The sequence below is a fragment of the Orcinus orca genome, chromosome 2 (assembly GCF_937001465.1).
Source record: "Orcinus orca chromosome 2, mOrcOrc1.1, whole genome shotgun sequence".
Taxonomy (NCBI): Eukaryota; Metazoa; Chordata; class Mammalia; order Artiodactyla; family Delphinidae; genus Orcinus; species Orcinus orca.
Window position 1 is genome coordinate 138,821,562 of NC_064560.1, and position 24,326 is coordinate 138,845,887.

General features: G+C 36.6%; 1 protein-coding gene across 4 annotated transcripts in view; it reads left to right on the plus strand.

Annotated features, from left to right (window-relative positions):
* The window catches only part of BRMS1L (BRMS1 like transcriptional repressor), a 41,692-nt gene that overhangs the window by 10,543 nt on the left and 6,823 nt on the right, over positions 1-24,326 (plus strand). For 2 of the 4 annotated variants that reach the window (XM_033428390.2, XM_049705942.1), the window contains exons 4-9: positions 1,732-1,811; positions 8,645-8,704; positions 20,696-20,792; positions 21,849-21,932; positions 22,838-22,902; positions 23,971-24,010. In XM_033428390.2, the coding sequence (XP_033284281.1) occupies positions 1,732-1,811; positions 8,645-8,704; positions 20,696-20,792; positions 21,849-21,932; positions 22,838-22,902; positions 23,971-24,010 (426 nt within the window). The remainder of the gene's footprint in view (positions 1-1,731; positions 1,812-8,644; positions 8,705-20,695; positions 20,793-21,848; positions 21,933-22,837; positions 22,903-23,970; positions 24,011-24,326) is intronic. The other 2 variants (XM_049705943.1, XM_004269973.3) reach the window with 1 other exon arrangement.

The following is a 24,326-nucleotide window of genomic DNA, read 5'->3' on the forward strand; positions in this document are numbered from 1 at the left end:
TAAAAGGTGTTTATCAAGTGAGCGGTTGTTGTTAATGAAATATAACTGTATTTACGTTGACCAGAGTATTTCACTGTCAGTCAGCCCACAGTTATTTATTAAATGCCTCATGCTTTTCTCTGCCACTGTAGGGGCTTGAAAAAAGAAAAAAAGCCCTCAAATTGCTCACAGTGTTGTTGAGAGGGTACTTGCACATGTGAAACAATTAGAAACCATGATACTTTCATTAAGAGATACTGTTACTATCACAGTTTAATTTCCTATTAAGGTTCAATTTAAGTCCTCAGTATTTTTCATCTGTAAGAGTGATAAGGATTTTTTATTTGTAAAAACATTTTTTAAATGTTTGATCAGGATATTAAAGAACAGAGAATTCGCCTTCAAACCTACAGTTTAGACATGAGTTTTTATTTTGATAAGTTTGATGACTCATTTGTGGCTGTGAATAAATGAAGATGTACTATATTTGTGTGGTTAAATTTCAGTCTTCTGTTTGTAACTGGGATCTGGCCTCAGAATTGTGTCCTACCACGCATAACAAGGGATATAGCTATTTGAAGGTCACTTAATGATTTTTCATAGTCAAACTAAAAACTGAAATTTAATTAATGGAGATGCCGATTGTTTTCTTTTTGAGGGACACTAATTGATCCTCATGTACCTGTTATATAATACCTAAGGCATTGTTGATAATAGGTTATCTTTGTACTAAATCCACCTTAAACCAAATTTGATTCTTGAGTGCTTAGTATTAAGTATGTAGGTGATGTGATGCTTAATCTGCTGTCTTTGCATATTGGCTTAGCACACCCTCAAAAGTAAACATGTCCTTAATTTTCCTGGACATTCTAAAAGCACTAAGTGAGACTTAGTGGATGTTTAGGAAATATTACTTCAGTCAATTATTCACTTTTCTGTTAGGCAGCCTCCTTTACTTTTTGATTGTACAAAAAGTAGTGTGTGTGAATGTGTTGCTGATGGCATTGTTCCAGATATCTGTCCCTTGCCTTTTCTATACAAGAAACAGAATTACATTTCTAGGGGCAACTATGGCATACAGTTAAGCATATACATCTAGACCTCTTTGTTTGCCATTTTTGTGATGGCATGTTTGCATGACCATGGTGCCTATTTTATGCTGTTGTCTTGGTACCTCTAAGTTAAACTCACTTGAGCATCCATTCTCTAGGTAAAGCCCTGTTAGGAGCACTCAAACCTCATGTCAGTTTATAAATTTTGTTATATTAGTTTCTACATTTAATCCTCTTGGAAGCTTTGGACTCTGAAGATAAATAATAGTTAAAAACTAGTGGTTTTGATGGTTATGGTATCCAGTTGTTCCTTTGAGTATATATGATTAAGAAACCAGAGCTTATTGACTCTGTTTCCCTTATGAATCCCAAGAGATTGTTTTTCATAGGTGAAGAGTTTTATTTTCATTTTAATCATTCTCTATCAAACATTTAGGAGTATTCTTTAGAAAAATGGGTAAGAACTAAAAATTGCAGTGTAGTTTTTTTCTAGCACTTAAACTCTTATTAGTTTTCTAGTCTTCTTTGATATATATTTTAACTGAGCCTTTTATTTTTAGTTTTTAAAGGTAAAGTTAGACTCACTTGCCAGTTTCTTCTTGATTCATCTTATAAAATAGTTAGGACAGAATTCCTGTAGGGAAGTGATATTGAAACTCCTTATTGCTAACATAATCAGAGTAATTGTGTTTGGTTGCAGGAATCTATAGAGAGCTCTGCTTAGAATCTGTAAAGAACAAATATGAATGTGAAATTCAAGCTTCTCGCCAGCATTGTGAGGTACTGTTATTTTGCTTAACTTTTAAGCTGATTTCAACTCTTCAAGTCTTATGAGTACAGCAGTTAAAATAGTAAATAAACTAAATGAAACAAAATTAAATAGTACTTTAGCTCAGCACTTGTACTTTTTTTTTTTTTAAATACAGTTGCACTGGAAGCTGTATTGGAAATAGGACACAAACGAGGGACCATAGAAAAGAACTAAGTGATATAATTTTAGAAGTTTTGCAACTGTTACCTTAAAAAGACTTTAATGATTATGTCATCTGGCATCACTGAAAATAGTATAATTAGTATAATATTCAAGGCTCAAAAAATGTATATCCAGTAGTACAGTTAGATTGTTGGGCTGTATTAATTTCTCAATCTCTAGATCTGTTTCCACATCTTAGGGCAAAATTCTCTACGGGGAAAAATAAATTCTGTATGTTGTGTTTATTTTGAATAGCGTTTGAAAACATAGTGCTGATTTTGCAGATAACTTTTCATAAAACCTAGACAAGATCATAAATATACTAGTGAAAATAAGAGGACGCGTTCTATGATGATTCTTATCTTACTTTAATGTACCATATCTTTATAAATCATTAAAATACTAAGAATATATAGGTATAAAAATGATGGATCTTGTTATTTCATTTTCTTGGTTATAATTGAGGTGAAACATCTTTTGGTGTGTACTGGCTGCTTGGATTTTCTTTCCTAAGAAGTGCCTGTTCATATCTTTTGCCTTTACTTTGGGCTTTTAGTCTTTTCCTCATTGACTGTAGAAGTTCTTTATATACTCTGGATACAAATGCATTGCTGGTTATTTGCTTTGCAAATATTTTTACCCAGGCAATGGAATATCTTTTCACTTTTTCTGATGACCTCATGAACAAAATTTTACATTTTAATGTAGTTGAGTTTATCATCTTTCCTTTATGATAGATGCTTTTTGTGTCTTCCCCACTTTGAGGTAAAATGATGTATTTTCTTTTAAAAGTTGAAATTTTGCTTTTTAACAGATTGCTAAACTGCCTTTAATTAATTTTTATGTGTGGTTAAAGTATGGCTCTAATTTTACTTTTTTGCATATGGATAGGTAATTCTCGACACTATTTATTATATTCTTCATTGTTTTCCCACTAATCAGCAATCCCATCTCTTTTTTTTTTTTTTTTGCGGTACGCGGGCCTCTCACCGCTGTGGCCTCTCCCGTTGCGGAGCACAGGCTCTGGCAGGCTCAGCGGCCATGGCTCACGGGCCCATCCGCTCCGCGGCATGTGGGATCCTCCCAGACCGGGGCACGAACCCGTGTCCCCTGCATCGGCAGGCGGACTCTCAACCACTGCGCCACCAGGGAAGCCCTCCCATCTTTTTTATATCAAATATCCACATATGTGTTGGCTTGTTTTTAGCTTTTTTTCATTTGTTCCATTGGTCTGTTTGGCTCTTTCTGCACCAGTGTCACAGCATCATTTTTTACAGCTTTCAGTCTAGTAAGTCTTAGTAACTCAATACCCTAATAATTTTATCTTGCTCTTTTCCTTCTTACAGTTGTTATTGTTAATTTTTTTTGTTTTTTTTGTAACAACTTTTAAAAAATTGCTTTTTATTTTCTGCTGCTGCATAGAAAAGTAATTTATATATTGATATTATATCCAATCTTATCTACCTCTCTTAATTCTAATAATTTAATTACAGATTCTTAGATTGTCCATGTAGATAATAATGTCATTTGTGAATAATAGCAACTTTTTTCTTCCTTTCTGATCTCTTTTTTTTTTTAAATTTTATTTATTTTTGGCTGTGTTGGGTCTACGTTGTTGCGCGCGGGCTTTCTCTAGTTGTGGCAAGCGGGGGCTACTCTTTGTTGCAGTGTGCGGGCTTCTCATTGTGGTGGCCTCTCTTGTGGAGCACGGGCTATAGGCATGAAGGCTTCAGTAGTTGCAGCACGGTGGGCTCAGTAGTTGCGACGTGTGGACTCTAGGGCTCACAGGCTGTGGTAGTTGTGGCTCTCGGGCTCTAGAGCGCAGGGTTAGTAGTTATGGCACACGGGCTTAGTTGATCTGGGTCTGGGATCTTTCCAGACCAGGGATCAAACCCATGTCCCCTGCAATGGCAGGTAGATTCTTAACCACTGTGCCACCAGGGAAGTCCTCTGATCTCTTCTTATTTGTTTCACTTGTCTTAATGGCACTGATAGCACCTCTAGTACATGTTGGAATAGAAGCAGTGAAAGCTGGTCATTACTGTGTTCTTGATTTTAAGGGAATGCTTCTAATGGTTTTCCAGTTAGTATGATACTTGATGTTTGGTTTTAATAAATACTCTTTTTATCAAGTTAAGGAAATTTATTTCTTTTTTTCTAAGAATTTTCCCATAAATATTGTTAGAGTTTATTAAATACTTTTGTCTGCATCTGTTGAATTAGTCTTTTTTTTTGCACTTAAATTATTAATGTATTTTCTAATGTTAAACTGTCCTTGGATTCCTGGAATGATTATTTTTCTCGTGCATTACAAGATTCAGTTTGCTGATATTTTGTTTAGAAGCTTCATTTCTATGTTAATAAGTGAGATTTAATTTTTAATTCTTATATTATCTTTGTTTGATTCCAAGATACATAAAATAAGTTAGGAATATTCCATATTTTTCTCTTCTATAGAAGCATATATTTAACATTGCAATCTTCAGTTCCATGAGTGCTTAGTACATCTTGTCTTTATGATGCATTTTTGAAAACAATCTCATAGTAGGGTTGCAAGAAGGTACAAAAGAACTTGTTTGGTGAACATGAGAATGAGTTGGCAACATGATGCTCCATAACCCCTGAATACTGTAATGAATATTTCAAACAAATGAGGGATGTTCTCTTACATAACCACACTAAAATCATCAAAATCAGGAAATGTACATTGATATTGTTACTACCATCTAATCTTCTGACTCCATTTAAGTTTTAGCAGTTTTCCCTACAGCAGTCTTTATAGCAAAGAGATGCAGTTCAGAATCACATGTTATCTTTGTCATTGCATTTAATTGTCTTGTCTTTTTAGTCTCCTTCAGTGTGGAACAATACCTTAGTCTTCCCTTGGTTTTTAAATGATCTTTACATTTTTGAAAATTTCAGGCCAGTTATATTATAGAATGTTCCTCAATTTTGAGTTGGTCTGCTGTTTCTTCATGATTAGAACCAGGTTTTGTATCTTTGGTAGGAGTATCACAGCAATGATGCTGTGTTCTTCTCATTGAATTCTAACAGGCAGTGCACAATTTTGGTATGTACCATGATAGGTTATGTACACTCTGATCACTTGGTTTAAGTGATGTCTTCTAGGTTTTTCTAAGTATACTTAACTTTTTCTCATTGTGATTAGTAAGTATTTAGTGGAGAAGTACTTTGAAACTGCAAATATCTCATTCCTCGTAACACTTTCAATTTATTCATTTATTTATTTATATAAGTATATGCATTGTTTCCTCACTTTTTTTTTTGTCTGCTTCATCTTTCAATTACTGAGGGAGGTGAGCAGAATTTCTCTCTGTGATGGTGGATTTGTTAATACCTCCTTGTATTTACTTCTTTTATTTTCTTTTTGATATTAGTTTTCTTTCATTTCCTAAGAAAATTCACATACTGTTCTTTTCAATATAGTAAAGTCATTCATAATTTGAGATCTGGAGGCCAAAGGTGCTAATGATGAGATGCCTCACAATGCATGTCCACTGTCTCAAGTTCCTTTGGTCAAAAAGGATTGTACAGTCCCAGAGACGCTGTAATGCTCATGAGTCCAGAGCACCCAGTTGAAACATCTCTCATGGAATTTCTTTCATTTTTTTCTTTGTTTTGTTTTATTTTTTTCCTTTTTTCCTCTGTCTTCCTTCCTCCCTTCCTTCTTCCCTTCCTCCCTTCCTCCCTCCCTCCTCCCAACCCCCGCTCTCTCTCTTTCTTTCTCTCTCTCTCTTTTTTTTTTTTTTTTTTTTTTGCGGTATGCGGGCCTCTCACTGCTGTGGCCTCTCCCGTTGCGGAACACAGGCTCCGGACGCGCAGGCTCAGCCGCCATGGCTCACGGGCCCAGCCACTCCACGGCATGTGGGATCCTCCCGGACCGGGGCACGAACCCACGTCCCCTGCATAGGCAGGCGGACCCTCAACCACTGCGCCACCAGGGAACCCCTTTTCTCTCTTTTTAAAATTAGGGTAAGAACACTTAACATGAGATCTACCTTCTTAACAAATTTTAATGTGTAATATAGTATTGTTAGCTCTAGGCACATTGTTGTACAACAGATCTCTAGAACTTAACCATCACAGATAACTGAAACTTTATACCCATTGAACAGCAACTCCCTGTTTCCCCTTCCCCTTAGCCCCTGGCAACCACCATTCTACTCTCTGCTTCTATGTGTTTGACTAGTTTATATATCTCATATAATTGGTATCATGCGATCTTTGTCCTTAAGTGACTGGCTTATTTCACTTAGCATAATGTCCTCAAGGTTCTTCCATGTTGTAGCATATGGCAGGGTTTCCTTCTTTTTTTTAAAGAATGAATAGTACTTCATTGTATGTATATATCACATTTTCTTTATCCATTCATCCTCAGTGTACATTTAGGTTGTTTTTCACATTTTGGTTATTGTGAATAATGCTGCAATGAACACAGGAGTGCAAATATCTTTTCAAGACCCTGATTTCAGTTCTTTTAGGTATATACTCAGAAGTAGGATTGCTGGACCATATGGTAGTTCTATTTTTAGTGTTTTTGGGGAACCTCCATACAGTTTTTCACAGTGACCACACCATTTTACACTTCCATGAACTGTGCACAAAGGTTCCAATTTTTCTATATCCTCACCAACACTTCCTATCTTTTGGTTTTTGAATATAGGCATCCTAACAGGTATTAAGTGATACCTCATTGTCATTTTGATTTGCATTTTCTTATGATTAGTAATGTTGAGCATCTTTTCACGTACCTATCAGCCACTTTTATGTTTTTTTTTGCAGAAATGGCTATTCAAATCCTTTGCCCATTTTTTAAATCAAGTTCCTTACATATTTTGGATATTAACCCCCTATTAGATACATGATTTGCAAATATTTTCTCCCATTCTGTTAGGTTGCTTTTTCACTCTAGTTGGTCCTTTGCTGTGCAGAAGCTTTTTTGTTTTGATATAGTCCCACTTATCTTTTTGTTTTTGTTGTCTTGTTTGTGCTTTTGGTGTCATATCCAATAAATCATTGCCAAGACCAATGTCATAAAGCTTATCCTCCTTATTTTCTTCTATTGGTTTTACAGTTTCACGTCCTACATTTAAATCTGTAATCCATTTTGAGTTGATTTTTGTGTATGGTGTAAGATAAGGGTCAAGTTTTATTCTTTTGCATGTGGCTTTCCAGTTTTCCCAACACCATTTGTTGAAGGTCTATCCTTTCCCCATTATGTAGTCTTGGTACCGTTATTGAAGTTCAGTTGACCATATATGCATGGGTTTATTTCAGGGTTCTTTATTCTGTTCCATTCGTCTAAATGTTTATGCCAGTACCATATTTTAAAAATTACAATAGCTTTGTAATATATTTTAAAATTAGGAAATATGAGGCCTCCAGCTTTGTTCTTTCTCAAGATTGTTTTGGCTGTTTGGGGTCCTTTGTGTTTCCATATGAATTTTAGGATTGTTTTTTCTATTTCTGTAAAAAAAAAAGTCATTGGAATTTTGATAGAGGTTACATTGAATTTGTAAATTGCTTTGGGTAGTATGGACATTTTAACAATATTAAGTCTTAATAACAATATTAAGTCTTTCAATCCATGAACGTGGGCTTTCCACTTATTTGTGTTTTCTTTAATTTCTTTCATCAGCATTTTACGTTGTCAGTATACAAGTCTTTCACTTTAGTTTATTCCTAATTATTCTATTATTTTTGATACTCTTGTAAATGGGATTTTTAATTTTCCATATCTTTCATTCTATCAGTTTTTGCTTTATATATATATATATATAGAGAGAGAGAGAGAGAGAGAGAGAGAGAGAGAGTCTGTATTAGCAGACTCACATATTTTAGAATTTTTATTTTTTACTAAATGTAACATTTTATCCTTTTTTTATACCCTTCTGTCTCTGTAACAGTGATTTTTGCCTTAAAGTCTATTTTGTCTGATAGTTAAAACAGCTACCCTAGTTTTATTTGGCTTGGAATTTTCCTGATAAAAGGTTTTTTCATCCTTTTTTTTTTCCTCTCACTTTTTTCTGACCTTGTATTTTGGGTGTATTACTCGTAAATAGCATAAGCCTTGAATTAAAATAAAATCTATTTTAACAATCTCTGTCTTTTAACTGATAAATTTAGTCCAATTATATTGATGGTGATTATTTTGATATTTAATTCCAACCTGTTTTGTGTTTTCAGTTTGTTCTGCTTTATCCTTTTTTTATTCTTTCCTGACCTTTTTTGGGAGGTATGTGTGATTTATTGAGTTTTAAAAATACATCATAAAGTTATACCCTCTATTTCTATTTTAATGATTACCTCCATACCTTCCATTTCTATATTTTAATGATTACCTTAAATTTTTAACATGCATACCTACATTAGTAGAATCTAAATATTAATTAATAACTCTGTCCTCCTCCTTAGAACTCCTATAAAGGACCTTAGAACTCTAACTCCAGTTACTCCTCTCAAATTACAAGGTATAGTTGTTTACTATTTTAGTTCCATCTTGTTTTTCATACTTTAGATGAGACGTTATTTTGATCTCGTAAATTTAGTTCTTTTTAGGTTTATCCACAGTTTACTAGTTTCTTGTTCACTGTTTTCGAATTGCAACCCTTCCTTGCAGGTCTATTTTCTGCTTCTTGAAGAACATCCTAGGCATTCCTTCACTGAGAGTCTGTTAGTGGTAAGCTCAGTTTTTATTTGTTCAAAAATAGCTTTATTTGTAAAAATTGTGAAAGGACAGTTTAGGGGGTTATAACATTCCAGGATGACAGTTATTTCCTGTTAATGTTTTTAGGATCTTACTTTCCATAGTCTGTGCTAGAAGGTTACAGTCATTTGTAGATAACTTTTTTCCTTCCCTTCACTGGCTGCAAAAACTCTTCTCTTTGTTGTTCTTCAGTTTCTCTACTGTGTGTCTCCATAGAGATTATTTTTCTCTCCTGACTTGGATTTGTTGTGCTTTCTGAATCTCAGAATTTGTTCTCTGTTAATTCTGGAAATTTCTCAGTTGTTAACTTTTCTGGTATTGTCTGTCTTTCATTTTCTTTCCTTCTGTCTTCTGGAACTGTGATTAGTCATCTGTAAGGCCTTATTCAGTTTTCCATATTGCAATAATTAATTCATACTTTTATTCAATAAGTCATTATCTGACATCCTTCAGAGCCTAATTCTGCTGTTTTTTATTTCTGCCAAACCTCACACCTTATTTCCTTATTTCCTGATGCTGGAGGTTTTATTGGTAGCAATTCTGTGAGCCTTGGACACAGGCTGTAGCTCTTCAGATAGTGTCTGCTTTTATTTCCGCTGAGTTGTTTCAGCCAGGTATCCTGGTATGCCAGCACCACATGACTGCTTTCTGGCTTTGGATTTTCTGGAAGATGCAGGGTCTATATTTGAATCCCAAAGATGTATAAATCAGGCCCAAGATGACATATTTTCAGGGAAAACTTTTTTCCCCACTTATTGCCTAGGCTGAGACAGATTTCCCTCAGGTGGATTTTTTCAGTCGCCCTTTTCACTAAAGGTAGTAACCCTTGAGGACTACGCGGGGATCCCAGTTCCCCCCAAGATCTTTCTCTTTTAACCAAATAGCCATTAAAAGTGATGCCTCTCCATTCAATAACCAGCAAATACCCTCAAGGAAACCCCAGCTTTATTTTTATTTATTTATTTATTTTTTAAACATCTTCATTGGAGTATAATTGCTTTACAATGGTGTGTTAGTTTCTGCTTTATAACAAAGTGAATCAGTTATATATATACATATGTTCCCATATCTCTTCCCTCTTGCGTATCCCTCCCTCCCACCCTCCCTATCCCACCCCTCTAGGTGGTCACAGAGCACCAAGCTGATCTCCCTGTGCTATGTGGCTGCTTCCTACTAGCTATCTGTTTTACATTTGGTAGTGTATATATGTCCATGCCTCTCTCTCACTTTGTCACAGCTTACCCTTCTCCCTCCCCATATCCTCAAGTCCATTCTCTGGTAGGTCTGTGTCTTTATTCCCGTCTTGCCCCTAGGTTCTTCATGACCTTTTTTTTTTTTCTTAGATTCCATATATATGTGTGAGCATATGGTGTTTGTTTTTCTCTTTCTGACTTACTTTACTCTGTATGACAGACTGTAGGTCCATCCACCCCACTACAAATAACTCAATTTCATTTCTTTTTATGGCTGAGTAATATTCCATTGTATATATGTGCCACATCTTTATCCATTCATCTGTTGATGGACACTTAGGTTGCTTCCATGTCCTGGCTATTGTAAACAGGGCTGCAATGAACATTTTGGTATATGACTCTTTTGGAATTATGGTTTTCTCAGGGTATATGCCCAGTAGTGGGATTGCTGGGTTGTATGGTAGTTCTAGTTTTAGTTTTTTAAGGAACCTCCATACTGTTCTCCATAGTGGCTGTATCAATTTACATTCCCACCAACAGTGCAAGAGGGTTCCCTTTTCTCCGCACCCTCTCCAGCATTTATTGTTTGTAGATTTTTTTGATGATGGCCATTCTGACCGGTTTGAGGTGATATCTCATTATAGTTTTGATTTGCATTTCTCTAATGATTAATGATGTTGAGCATTCTTTCATGTTTTTGTTGGCAATCTGTATATCTTCTTTGGCAAAATGTCTATTTAGGTCTTCTGCCCATTTTTGGATTGGGTTGTTTGTTTTTTTGATATTGAGCTGCATGAGCTGCTTGTATATTTCAGAGATTAATCCTTTGTCAGTTGCTTCATTTGCAAATATTTTCTCCCATTCTGAGGGTTGTCTTTTGGTCTTGGTTATGGTTTCCTTTGCTGTGCAAAAGCTTTTAAGTTTCATTAGGTCCCATTTGTTTATTTTTGTTTTTATTTCCATTTCTCTAGGAGGTGGGTCAAAAAGGATCTTGCTGTGATTTATGTCATAGAGTGTTCTGCCTATGTTTTCCTCTAAGAGTTTGATAGTGTCTGGCCTTAGATTTAGGTCTTTAATCCATTTTGAGTTTATTTTTGTGTATGGTGTTAGGGAGTGTTCTAATTTCATACTTTTACATGTACCTGTCCAGTTTTCCCAGCACCACTTATTGAGGAGGCTGTCTTTTCTCCACTGTATATTCTTGCCTCCTTTATCAAAGATAAGGTGACCATATGTGTGTGGGTTTATCTCTGGGCTTTTAATCCTGTTCCATTGATCTATATTTCTGTTTTTGTGCCAGTACCATACTGTCTTTTTTTGTTTTGTTTTGTTTTTGTTTTTGCGGTACGCGGGCCTCTCACTGTTGTGGCCTCTCACGTTGCGGAGCACAGGCTCTGGACGCGCAGGCTCAGCGGCCATGGCTCATGGGCCTAGCCTCTCCGCGGCTTGTGGGATCTTCCCGGACCGGGGCACGAACCCATGTCCCCTGCATCGGCAGGCGGACTCTCAACCACTGTGCCACCAGGGAAGCCCCATACTGTCTTGATTACTGTAGCTTTGTAGTATAGTCTGAAGTCAGGGCGCCTGATTCCTCCAGCTCCGTTTTTCGTTCTCAAGATTGCTTTGGCTGTTCGGGGTCTTTTGTGTTTCCATACAAATTGTGAAATTTTTTGTTCTAGTTCTGTGAAAAATGCCATTGGTAGTTTGATAGGGATTGCATTGAATCTGTAGATTACTTTGGGTAGTAGAGTCCTTTTCACAATGTTGATTCTTCCAATCGAAGAACATGGTATATCTCTCCATCTGTTTGTATCATCTTTAATTTCTTTCATCAGTGTCTTATAATTTTCTGCATACAGGTCTTTTGTCTCCTTAGGTAGGTTTATTCCTAGATATTTTATTCTTTTTGTTGTAATGGTAAATGGGAGTGTTTTCTTAATTTCTCTTTCTGATTTTTCATCATTAGTGTATAGGAGTGCCAGAGGTTTCTGTGCATTAATTTTGTATCCTGCTACTTTACCAAATTCATTGATTAGCTCTAATAGTTTTCTGGTAGCATCTTAGGATTCTCTATGTAGAGTATCATGTCATCTGCAAACAGTGACAGCTTTACTTCTTCTTTTCCAATTTGGATTCCTTTTATTTCTTTTTCTTCTCTGATTGCTGTGGCTAGGATTTCCAAAACTATGTTGAATAATAGTGGTTAGAGTGGGCAACCTTGTCTTATTCCTGATCTTAGTGGAAATGGTTTCAGTTTTTCACCATTGAGAATGATGTTGGCTGTGGGTTTGTCATATATGGCCTTTATTATGTTGAGGAAAGTTCCCTCTATGCCTACTTTCTGCAGGGTTTTTATCACATATCGGTGTTGAATTTTGTCAAAAGCTTTCTCTGCATTGATTGAGATGGTCATATGGTTTTTCTCCTTCAATTTGTTAATTTGGTGTATCACGTTGATTGATTGATTTGCATATATTGAAGAATCCTTGCATTCCTGGGATAAACCCCACTTGATCATGGTGTATGATCCTTTTAATGTGCTGTTGAATTCTGTTTGCTAGTATTTTGTTGAGGATTTTTGCATCTATGTTCAACAGTGCTGTTGGCTTGTAGTTTTCTTTTTTTGTGACATCTTTGTCTGGTTTTGGTATGAGGGTGATGGTGGCCTTGTAGAATGAGTTTGGGAGTGTTCCTCCCTCTGCTATATTTTGGAAAACCCCAGCTTTAATATCAGGTTAGCATACTGGTTTTTAACTCCTTGTTTATATTTGGTCTTTGGGGGTAATCTCTTATTTTCTTAAGGGATTAGCTATACCTTATAAAAAGAGTTTTGTGGTATTTTATCTAGAATGTCTGTCTAGGTGTGGTGGAAGTTTTACTTTGTTTTGTTTTTTGTGGATATCTAGTCTACTATATTGCCATAAATAAAAGTCAATAAGATATCTTCAAGTAATGTTTTTTACTTAGACAATTATATTGATATTCTTTCTCTCATCGTTTTTCAGCTTTGACAGTCCTCCCTCCTCCATAGAGATGCTAAATATTTACCTAAATTTCTTGTGGTTTAGTTATGGCTTGCTGTTTTGTATGTTTAATACATAATTAATATTATAATTACTCTGTTTAATTATATAATTAATCTGAAAATACTCACTAGTAGTTCAAGGGCATTTTAGATAGGAAATAAAGGCTGAATGGGAACTTACATTTAGAGTGTTATGTGTTTTACATTCTTTCTCTCATTTTAGTACTTACAACAACTTTATAGCATAGGAATTATCTTGATTTTTATGAATGGGTTAACTAAGGCTCAGAGAGTTTAAATAGTTTGCTTGGGGGTCACACAATTAATAAGCAGCAGACCAGGATTGAAATCCTTTGATCTTTCTAGTCATTCATGCAGTTTACCATTAAATCTGAACTTGTTCAGGGCTTTGTATCTGCTTGTTCCTTAGTTCTACATTTGACTCGTATAGAAATAACCTGAGAGGCAAGGGAAGTGGGAAGAAGGAAGACACACTGACAGTTGTCAGAATAAAAGTTTGATTAGCAGCAGATAGGAAGGAGGGGCCGGGACCAGAGACTAGACAGGTTCACACAGGTATGCACATAGAGAGTGTGCCAAAAACCACAGAGACAATTAGGCAGCAGATGGTTTGTGTCAAATTAAGGGAGAAAATCATATTTATAGAATACTACAGTGTGCCAGGCACTAAGATGGGTAGAGATGCTTTATTTAGGTTATCTCATTTAAGCCTCCCCACAGAGCTGCAAATGCGTTTTCAGATGCGACAGCAGGTGGTAGCAAGGTCTCAGCCAGGCCCTTAGGGTTCAGGGTTAGGATTTCAGTTCTTGAGAAGATTGGTGAGAGCTCTTCAGAGCTCTGATTTTTTGGTTGTCTATTCATTTAATTATTTTTTGTTTTCTGATTGTAACATTAATAACTGTCTATTGAGAAAACTTGAGAAGTCTAAAGAAGACAATAGAAGCAACCATAATCTACCAAGCATAAGTAATTACTGTTAATAAGTATGTGTGTTTGTATAATTGTTTTTCACATAGCTGATATGACTCTATGTATAGTATTTTGTATCCTAACTTTTTTATAAGCAGCATTTCATGAGCGTTTCCTTATGGCTCTAAATACTTTTGGGGGGGGTCATTTTGTGTTTTATTTTTTATTTTGAAAAATTATTTTTTCTTCTAGTTTTATTGAGATATAATTGACATAGTTTAAAGTGTACAGCATAATGATTTAATTTACATACATCGTGAAATGATCATCATAATAAGTTTAATGGACATTCATCATCTCATATAGATACAAAATTAAAGAAAGAGAAAAAAGTATTTTTCCTCGAGATGAGAACTCTTAGGATTTGCTCTCTTAACAGCTTTCATATATAACATACAGCAGTGTTCATTATATTAATCATGTTGTACATCACATCCCTATTACTTGTTTATCTTATAACTGGAAGTTTGTACCTTTTGATTGTCTTCATCCAATTCCCCCTCCCTAAATACCCTTTTAAAAGTCAGTTTTTACGGGGTAATGTGTGTACATATTTCTGAAGGCACAGGCTTGTAATGAAAAACAGCAGTCCCTCTCCCATCTCCACATTTTACATCCCAGCAGCAATTGTCTATCAAAATCTTTTATCTACTGCTTCTGGAGTTTACCTTCATATTTCTAAATAATATCAGTTTTAGATATTACCTTTTGGTTTCCTATTATGAAAGCTGAGGATTCCATAATAGTTCCCCTCATCTCATTCTTCCAATATTGTTGTGTCACAACTTTTGTTCTTATTGTAACTATAAATATTGTTTACTGATCCAAGAGTTATACTTTGCTTAAACTTCCCTTTTTGTACAACTATTTTTTTAACCTTGGGATTAATTGCTTCATTTATTGTTTGTTAGTTTTCTCTTATTTACCAATTCTTCCCAGAGACTCCAGCAGATTTATGAAAACCCCCAATGCCATTTTCCGTGTGATCAAATGCATCAGGTAATCCATGAGACCCATTTCCTTCTGGAATCCTCCCTCCTGGGCGCAACTTCTCCACCCCTGGACCCCTTGTTCACCTGTTCCTTCCTGCTACATCCTTCAGATGCTTTCTAGGCCAGCTGCATCTCTGTCTTCAGGGGTATCTCTTCACCATCACCCTGGAAATTCCCTTTACATCTTTCCTGCTAGATCTTATTTTCTTTTTTCAGTTTCATAGAGTAGCTTCTTGGGAAAAAGTGTACAGAAGTTAGTTGTTTGAGACCTCTTGTATTGGTTATCTATTGCTTTGTAATAAATTACTCCAAAATTTAGTCGCTTAAAACAATAATCAACATTTATTATTTCGCAGTCTCTATTGTCAGGAATTTGGGAGCCACTTAGTTGGGTGGTTGCGACTCAGGGAATCACATGAAGTTGCAGTGAAGAGGTCAGCCAGGTAAGCAGTTGTCTGAAGGCTTGAGGCGGGGCTGTAGGATCTGCTTCGCAAGTGACTGACTTCCAAGGCTGGCAAGCTGTTGCTGGTTGTTGGTTGGAAGCCTTAGTCCCATGGGCCTCTCCACAGGCTGACTGAGGGCCCCCATGACCTGGTGACTGTCTTCTCCCAGAGTGAACGGGTCACGAGAGCAAGACAGAAGTGACAGGGTTTTTAATAACTTAGATTTCTGCCACATTCTGTTCATTAGAGATGAGTCACTAAGTCCTACCCACATTCAAGGGAAGAGGAATTAGACTCTACCTTTTGAAGGGAGGCATGGTCAGACATTTATTGGACATGTTTTAAAACCCCTACATCTTTCGTGTCCAAAAACATCTTAACTCCCAATTCAGAGTATGGAATTCTAGATGGTGAGTAATCATGTTTCCTCAGAATTTTGAAGGCATTTTTCCATTGTCTTCTAGCTCCCAGTATTGCTTATGAGAAGCCTCTTATTTTGATTCCTGATTCTTTGTACGTGACCTGTTTTCTTCCTGAATACCTATTTTTCTTTATCCTTGGTGCTGTGGAACAGCAAGATGATGTGCCTTGGTGTGTGTCTCTTTTCATTCATTATGAATACTCAAAGGAACCTTTAAATCAGGAAACTCATATCTTTAGTTCTGGGAAGTTCCTTATATTGTTCTTCTCCATTATTTTCTGTTTTCTCTTTTTGAAACTCTTATTGGTTGGCTGCTGGACCTTCAAGATTGATCTTTGAATTTTCTTATATTTCATATAATTATTACATATTATATAGATCTTATATATTTTTATTGTACCTCCCTCCACCCCTCTCCCTTCATTTTTTTAAAAATCTATTTATTTTTGGCTGCGTTGGATCTTCATTGCTGTGTGTGGGCTTTCTCTAGTTGCGGCAAGTGGGGGCTACTCTTCATTGCAGTGTGCGGGCTGCTCATTGCAGTGGCTTATCTTGTTGCGGAGCACGGGCTCTAGGTGCGTGGGCTTCAGTAGTTGTGGCACGTGAGCTCAGTAGTTGTGGCACATGGGCTTAGTTGCTCCACAGCATGTGGGATCTTCCCAGACCAGGGCTTGAACCCGTGTCCCCTGCATTGGCAGGCGGATTCCTAACCACTATGCCACCAGGGAAGTCCCTACCCCTCCCTCCCTTTATTCTTATTTTATTCTTTTTTAGAGCATATTCAACTTTCTCATCCACTCCTTTTACTAAATATTTTATTTCTACTATGTGTTTAATTTCCAAGAGCACTTATGCCCTCTGATTACTCATTTTTTAATATTTTTTCTAACTCCTGTTCTTTCCTTATGGGTGTAATCGCTTTCCTCTATGGGTATTAAATGTAGTTGTTTTGAATTTTTTTTTCTGTGTCTTGTGTCTGTTTCTTTATACTTCTTTTTTGTTTGTCTCTGTGTCTTTCATTTCGATGCTTTTCACAGATAACTAGTCACCTTTGGCCATCATTCATAGTTAAGAGTGAGTCAGTACAATCTGCCTATGTGCAGAGCTTTCAGCTGCTGAGCTGTGGAAGTTTTCTTCTCACTGGTGAGCCTACCATGATGAAGAGGGCTTTCTGTCTCTAGGGCTTTTCATGTATTTTCCCCCATCCAGACCCTCCTTCATTTCTTTCTAGATTTGGAAGTATAACTCAGACTTTTCAGAATATTCCCCCTTCTCTCATTCTTTCTTTATGAAGTGCACGCATGTGTGTAGTGTACATAATGCAGGTCTTGGGGTTCTGTCTCAGTTTAGTCACCACATTCAGAGATTATGACATGACATTGTGCCCCTTCCTTTGTCTGATAACTACAAGTGTGGTTTGTTGATTTATTTTGTACATATTTTTGTTTATTTCATTATGTCTTAGGGAAGAGAGAGTTTATGATCTGGGTTCATTTGTAATCTTACTCTAGCAGTTTCTCCCTACTTTTTGAATTCTGAATTTTTGGTGTCTGCAGAGTAGTAGTATGGATGTACAATAATTTATGTAGCCAATACTCTATTACTGGATTTTACTTTGTTCCTAGTTTTTGGCATTACAAGTATTGCTGTTGTGAGCATCCTTTTCCATACAGCATTGGTCGAGGTTGTTATTTCCTTAGGATGGAATCTTTAGTGTAATTACTAGATCAAAGGATACAATCAGTAAAGTCCTCAATACTTGTTTCTAAATTACTTTCCAAATTGTTGAGTTGGTTTATATTCTCAATATCGGTTGGCATTGTTTATTAGACTTGAAAAGAATGAAACAACTTTGTCAAGTGAAAAGTAATATCACTTAATGCACATTTTAATTTGCACTTGTGTTTTCTGTCTCTCTTTTTGGCTGATTTTGGCAGTGAGTATGGATAGTATTTAGATTTTTCTTACTGACTTATCCATGCTTGTTTAATTCCATCTTATGGTTATTAGGCCTTTGTCATGTTGTAAATATTTTTTTATTGCCTTCCTCTTACTTTTGTTTGCTTTTTAATGTGTTTTTAATTTCTGTGTGCATAGTTTTAAAAAAATAACTTGTCCTTCTAATTTTTGTGCTTTGAAAGACTTCTCTCACCCCAACATCAAAGAGTCCCCATCTTTCCTTTAGTTCTTTGAAGCTGGTATTTTTTCTTTCTTTATTTTTTGGCTGCATCATATCTTAGTTGCGGCACATGGGATCTTCATTGAGGCATGCAGGATCTTTTTGTTGTGCTGCGCGGGCTCTTCGTTGCAGCGTACGGGCTTCTCTCTTGTTGTGGCGGCTGGGTCTTCTCTCTCTAGTTGTGGTGCGTGGGTTCCAGAGTGCGTGGGCTCTGTAGTTTGTGGCACGCGGGTTCTCTCGTCGAGGCACGGGAGCTCAGTCGTTGTGGCCCGTGGGCTTAGTGGCCCCATGGCGTGTGGGATCTTAGTTCCCTGACCAGGGATTGAACCCGCGTCCCCCGCGTTAGAAGACGGATTCTTTACCCTTGGACTACCAGGGAAGTCCCTTTCCTTTAGTTCTTTTGGATTTCATTTCGTAAATTTAACTCTTTAGTCCATTAATTTTTTTGTATAACATGAGACAAAGAACATGAGTTTTTCTCTATATAGTTAAACTTATTTTTCTGTTGTCATTTATTGTCATCAGGTTTCCAAATGATTTGAAAAGTCACCCTTTTCATAAAATTTCCCATAACCAATGGGTCTGTTTCTTGGCTTTTAAATTCTGTTCTGCTTATCTTTTCATTCCAGTGTATCCCACTTTAAAAAAAAATGATTGTAGCTTTTTAATATGGTTTGCTCTCTGGTAATGCTAGTCTTTGAAAATCTCCGAGGACCCCATTCCAGGTTGGGAACTGTGAGGTGCCTAAGTCAGGGAACTGCCGAAAGGGAGTTGGTTCTGAACCCAGGCCAGCGGGAGACGAGTACAAACACGGAAGAGTACAGCCACTTTCCTGGGGCTCCCTGGCATTGCCCTGATGAGAAGGAGCATAGGTGTCAGCCTGCAAAAGGGCTCAGTGAGCAGGTTCACTAAGTATAGGTGTGGAGATTGGAGGGTTGTGGGATTTTGAAGCCAAACATGTAATTATAATTAGTAATACTTTAAAAAAGCTAAGTTACCTATTGACTATAGAGGCCTCTACAGGCACCAAAGCAAGGGAGTTTGGATGCCTCTTTCTTTTCTAGGTGTCTTTTAGCTGCTTCATTATGACTCTCCTTCTCAGGGAAAGTTGTTGAGGGGTTGGGGATAAGGGAGAGAAGATCAAAGAAATAACAGTGAGGATAGAATCAAGATACTTCTATTTGTATACTTTAAAATATACCTATTATATTTTTAGAGATAGCTTCAAACATTTTAGTCCCATTGTGGCTTTTTTTTTTTTAAATTGTAAAGAATGATTGGTAGATTTATGTTAGAATTTCTGCTTGGCCTAGGGCAAATTTATCAATGGAAAGCAAAGAGAATGCAGCAGTTAAACTTCCATATTCTTTTTTTTAATGTTAATTTTTATTTTTACTTAAAAGTTTTTTTAAAATTGAAATATTCTTAAAAGCAAAAGCTTTATCACTCCTGCTTAGCATTCGGAGTCATCTTTGGTTGGAGAATCCGGCTCTATTTATAGCTGTCACACGATCTTGACTGTGGCCACAGCCTGCTCTCCCTTTTTCTCTGCTACATAACATTTCCCAATTCTTGTAATACAATGTAGATAAGGCTAGAATATCTGTTAGACTTTGCCAAAGGCAGAGGGGTAAGTAAAAGGAAGTAAGCATAGAGAGTAGCATGTAATGAGGTAATTTTTCATATGAGATCTAGTTTTAGTCTTCTTCAGCTTTGCTTTCTCTCTAGCTCCTGGATTGCTTCAACCTGACAAAAGCCATCTTTTCTCTACCACTCAGGAGAACCTTCAAGCATGTGTAGACTCTAAATTTCAAACCCAAAAGAGAGGACTTCATAAGTGACACTGGGAATGCTGAAAATGGGCATGGCTAATGCCATCCACAAGAAATCATAACTAACTGCATTCCAGTGGCCTCTATGAGACAGTCATATCTAGCTATATATCTGGCCCAATAGGCTAATATCCTTACTACAGATAAGGGTGTGGTGGATGGGTGGGAATCTGTCATAGCTTTTTATATAATAAATCTGTATATTATACTGATGTGCGTTCTATGGCTTTTAAAATAAGGGATACAGTGGGCTAGAAGTAGTAGACCTGGATTGTAGTCTGATTTACTAGTGAACAGTCTTGTCTCTTAGCAAGTGACTCAATCTTTCTGTAGGTTTGTTGAAAGATTTGGATATAATTAATCTGTAATTTTAGGATTTTGACTATAATTGAATTGTTTAAAATAATTGTAAAGTTTAGATTTGAATTTTTCTCCTGGTGATATATTAGTCTATTTTAATATGATTCTGCGATATTAACAGGGAATTGTTCTGATGAGAAAAAGTGATCCATTTTATAATGATATACTTTATAGGACAAGGTCTCCATTGTGGTACAGGTGGGACCTGCTTATATTTAAAAGGGGCCATGGGAGCTTACTATGAGTTTTTTTGTAAAGTAAATATTTGCCTCTTTATTTATCACATATAAATTTAGATGTTCTTAAACAATTTAATTGTATATAGTTCTCCCTATATTTAGATTCTATATTTTCTAGTGTTAGTTTATTCATATATTTGACATTTTATCATTAAAATTTTTAAGTTGAAATTAAACAAAAGCGCCATATGTTAAAATACTTTAAGAGTGAGTTATTTGGTACTTTTAGTTAAGATAGACTGATTTGTTCTTTCTACTTATGTGTGATCTGCTTTCTTTTTTTTTTTCAGAGTGAAAAGCTTTTGTTATATGATACAGTGCAGAGTGAACTAGAGGAGAAGATAAGAAGGCTTGAAGAAGACAGGCATAGCATTGATATTACCTCAGGTGAGGGGAATGCTGTGACTGTCATGTTTAAGTGACACCAAACCTTTGGTTTACTGAGGTGTCTCGCTGTATGTAGTCTCCTTTACATATGTTATGTAAATGAAGTGTCCTAATGAGAGAGGAAGGGGCAAGACTGCTAAAGAATCTGATATGATTGTGATCGTTGCTTTGATTTGGACTCACACTTCAGAAAGACGTAGAAAATGGAGCACATGAAAGGGAACAAAACAGAAGTGAGACAGGAACTATAGGCATAAGATAGTATACTACAAGAATAGTAAGAATCTTATTAAAACATAAGAATAGTATTGGAAGACAGCTGTAGTATATGTTCTTTCCTCTAAACCTTGAAAGATTGTCATGTGGAAGAAGGAATAAAACCCTTTTCTCTTTGGTCCCACACAAACTAGGACAAATGGATGGACTTTCCAGGGAGGCAGATTTTTGTCTCAGGAAAAGGAAATACTTACTACTAATTAGATCAGTCCAAAGTGAAATGGCTTTTTCAGAGGTACTGTGGAAAGGCTTTCTACACTGGATGGAAGATTTACTGGGTTATCCTATTGTTCTTGCATATGTATTATTTTACTTGTTATAAATTCTATTTCTCTGATATGGAGTAGACAGAGTGGACAAGCTGAGCTCTAATGATGCATTACTTGTAGTTGGGTGACTACAAGTGACAGTCACTTTAGCTTTTCTATATCAGTCTCCTCCTATAATTGAAGTAATGAGACTATCTGCCTCAGAGGTAGCTTTGAGGATTAGTCGAGACCATTCATGCGATGTATATTTACCACAGTGCCTGACATATGTTTATCAGTTATTAGTCACTAAGTGCCAAGTTGAATTTTGCTCTAATAAAAGCATAGGAAAATTCAAAATATATAACTGCTCATGAAATTATATATAGTCATATATATATGTATAGTATACACATACAGTATATAAACATAGACACCCAATGAAATTTTGCTACTATGAAATTATATAGTCTTTCTTTCCTCCTTTGATCTCTAGAAATCAGCTAATACTTAATTTTTATTTACTTGCCAGAGCTGTGGAACGATGAGCTTCAGTCAAGAAAAAAGAGGAAGGACCCTTTCAGTCCTGACAAAAAGAAGCCAGTTGTGGTTTCAGATATCCTTTTTCAAATTCTCTGGGTTTTTTGTTTTGTTTTGTTTTAATGTACATTTTTGCATTGTGCATATCTTTGTAACTTTTGTTAGTATACATTGTCTTTATTTGCAAGATCCTGTAATAAGCGAAAGATGATTTATAAAACCGATTGAAGGCACAAGGGTATAGTTTAGGTTAAGAGGAGTACGGAAGGAGTAGAAATTTAGTAACGATCTCAACTTTGAAATTAATATGGCTTTGTAGATCACAAGGGCTTTGATATGAAGCAGCTGTTTAGTATGTAGCATGATTGCTTAATTCTCCTGTGTACTTTTTTTTTTTTTTTTTGCGGTACGCGGGCCTCTCACTGTTGCGGCCTCTTCCGTTGCAGAGCACAGGCTCTGGACGTGCAGGCTCAGCGGCCATGGCTCACGGGCCCAGCCGCTCCGCGGCATGTGGGATCTTCCCGGACCGGGGCACGAACCCGTGTCCCCTGCATCGGCAGGCGGACTCTCAACCACTGTGCCACCAGGGAAGCCCTCATGTGTACTTTTTAACATTTTTAATGTCTCTGAAAGTGGAGTGTCTTTAAATTAAATTAGTATGTGCATTCAGTCTTGGCATTCCCTTTGGTACCCTCCTCTCGCTCCTGCCTTTTTCCCCCCACCTCAAACCAGTGATTAGGTTGGTGGTATATCTTGCTATCCTTGATACCATAGGACTAAGGGAATATGGTTATAACATCTGAAGTACTGGAACATATTTATCCTGGTACTAAGTTTTTTGAAGAATAATTTGAAGTCAGAATTCAGCATGCTGAAGATTTTTGTCCAGAGGTCATTGTTCCATTCTCTGAAAAACAGAAGTTTGGAAGTATAATTCAAAATGTGAAATTCTTACAGCTAAATTGACCTTGACTTTTCAACGTCCGTATATAGTTTATATGCTACAAGATCTTGATATTCTTGAAGACTGGACAACAATAAGGAAGGTATGATTAAAGAGCAATGGAATGCAAGTATATTTTTTATAGTCTACTTTTTAAGAGTCTATGATTTTTCACTAATACATCAAAATATTATTGTAAATATGCTTTACTTTGCAACAGTCTCTCTAAGACAGTTAATACTAATACAGATAATAGTGGATTGCAAGAGTTTTTAAAATAAATTTATTTATTTATTTGTTTGTTTATTTTTGGCTGCGTTAGGTGCTCGTTGCTGCGCGTGGGCTTTCCCTAGTTATGGCGAGCAGGGGGCTACTCTTTGTTGCGGTGCACAAGCTTCTCACTGCATTGGCTTCTCTTGTTGCGGAGCATGGGCTCTAGGCGCACGGGCTTCAGTAGTTGTGGCATGCAGGCTCAGTAGTTGTGGTGCACGGGCTTAGTTGCTCCGCGGCATGTGGGATCTTCCCAGACCAGGGCTCAAATCTGTGTCCCCTGCATTGGCAGGAGGATTCTTAACCACTGAGCCACCAGGGAAGTCCCTGCAAGAGTTATCTTAAGAGATGCATGTCAGCTGTTTGACTGTATTTTCCTGTGATAATGTAATTAATAATTCATGCAAAAGTGCAGAAAAGCATTTATTTAGGTTACCCCAAAATAATAATAAATTACCATTCTGTGCCTAGTTCTTAGCCTGATAATGGCTCATGGAATACACGCAATAAATATTTGTTGAATAAACGAAAGTGAATATTTGAACCCTTATCATATGTCTTGCATCCTGTCTTTAAACATTCAAGCATTATAGGATTTTCTGTGCTTGTTTGAAAGTGGAGACTTGTTTTCTTATTAAATTTTTCTATTTTCAGAAGCTTCTTAGTTGAGAATTTGAGATTATTTCGGATATTGATAACACCTCTAGGAGAAATTGTTATTCTTTTTATATATTCCTATGGTCTTAGATATTACCAATTTATTGAAGCAGCTAAAGATCGTATTTCACTGTTTTTGTTATTGGGCTTATCAGTAGTGTTGTATATATTAAATAGAAACTAAAATATACTTTGCCTATGAACTCAGACATCTTTCTTCTTCTTTTTTTTTTTTTAAATTAAGGCAATGGCTACACTGGGTCCACACAGAGTGAAAACAGAACGTAAGTCATTTAGTCTGAGTTCAGAAATCTTCGCTATGGAGACTTTTTTTTTTTTTTTTTTTTTTTTTGCGGTACGCGGGCCTCTCACTGTTGCAGCCTCTCCCATTGTGGAGCACAGGCTCCGGACGCGCAGCCTCAGTGGCCATGGCTCACAGGCCCAGCCGCTCTGCGGCATGTGGGATCTTCCCGGACCGGGGCACGAACCCGTGTCCCCTGCATCAGCAGGCGGACTCTCAACCACTGCGCCACCAGGGAAGCCCTGTGGAGACTTTTTAAGTCAGTCCCCTATCACTGGTTTCATTTTATCAGTGAACAC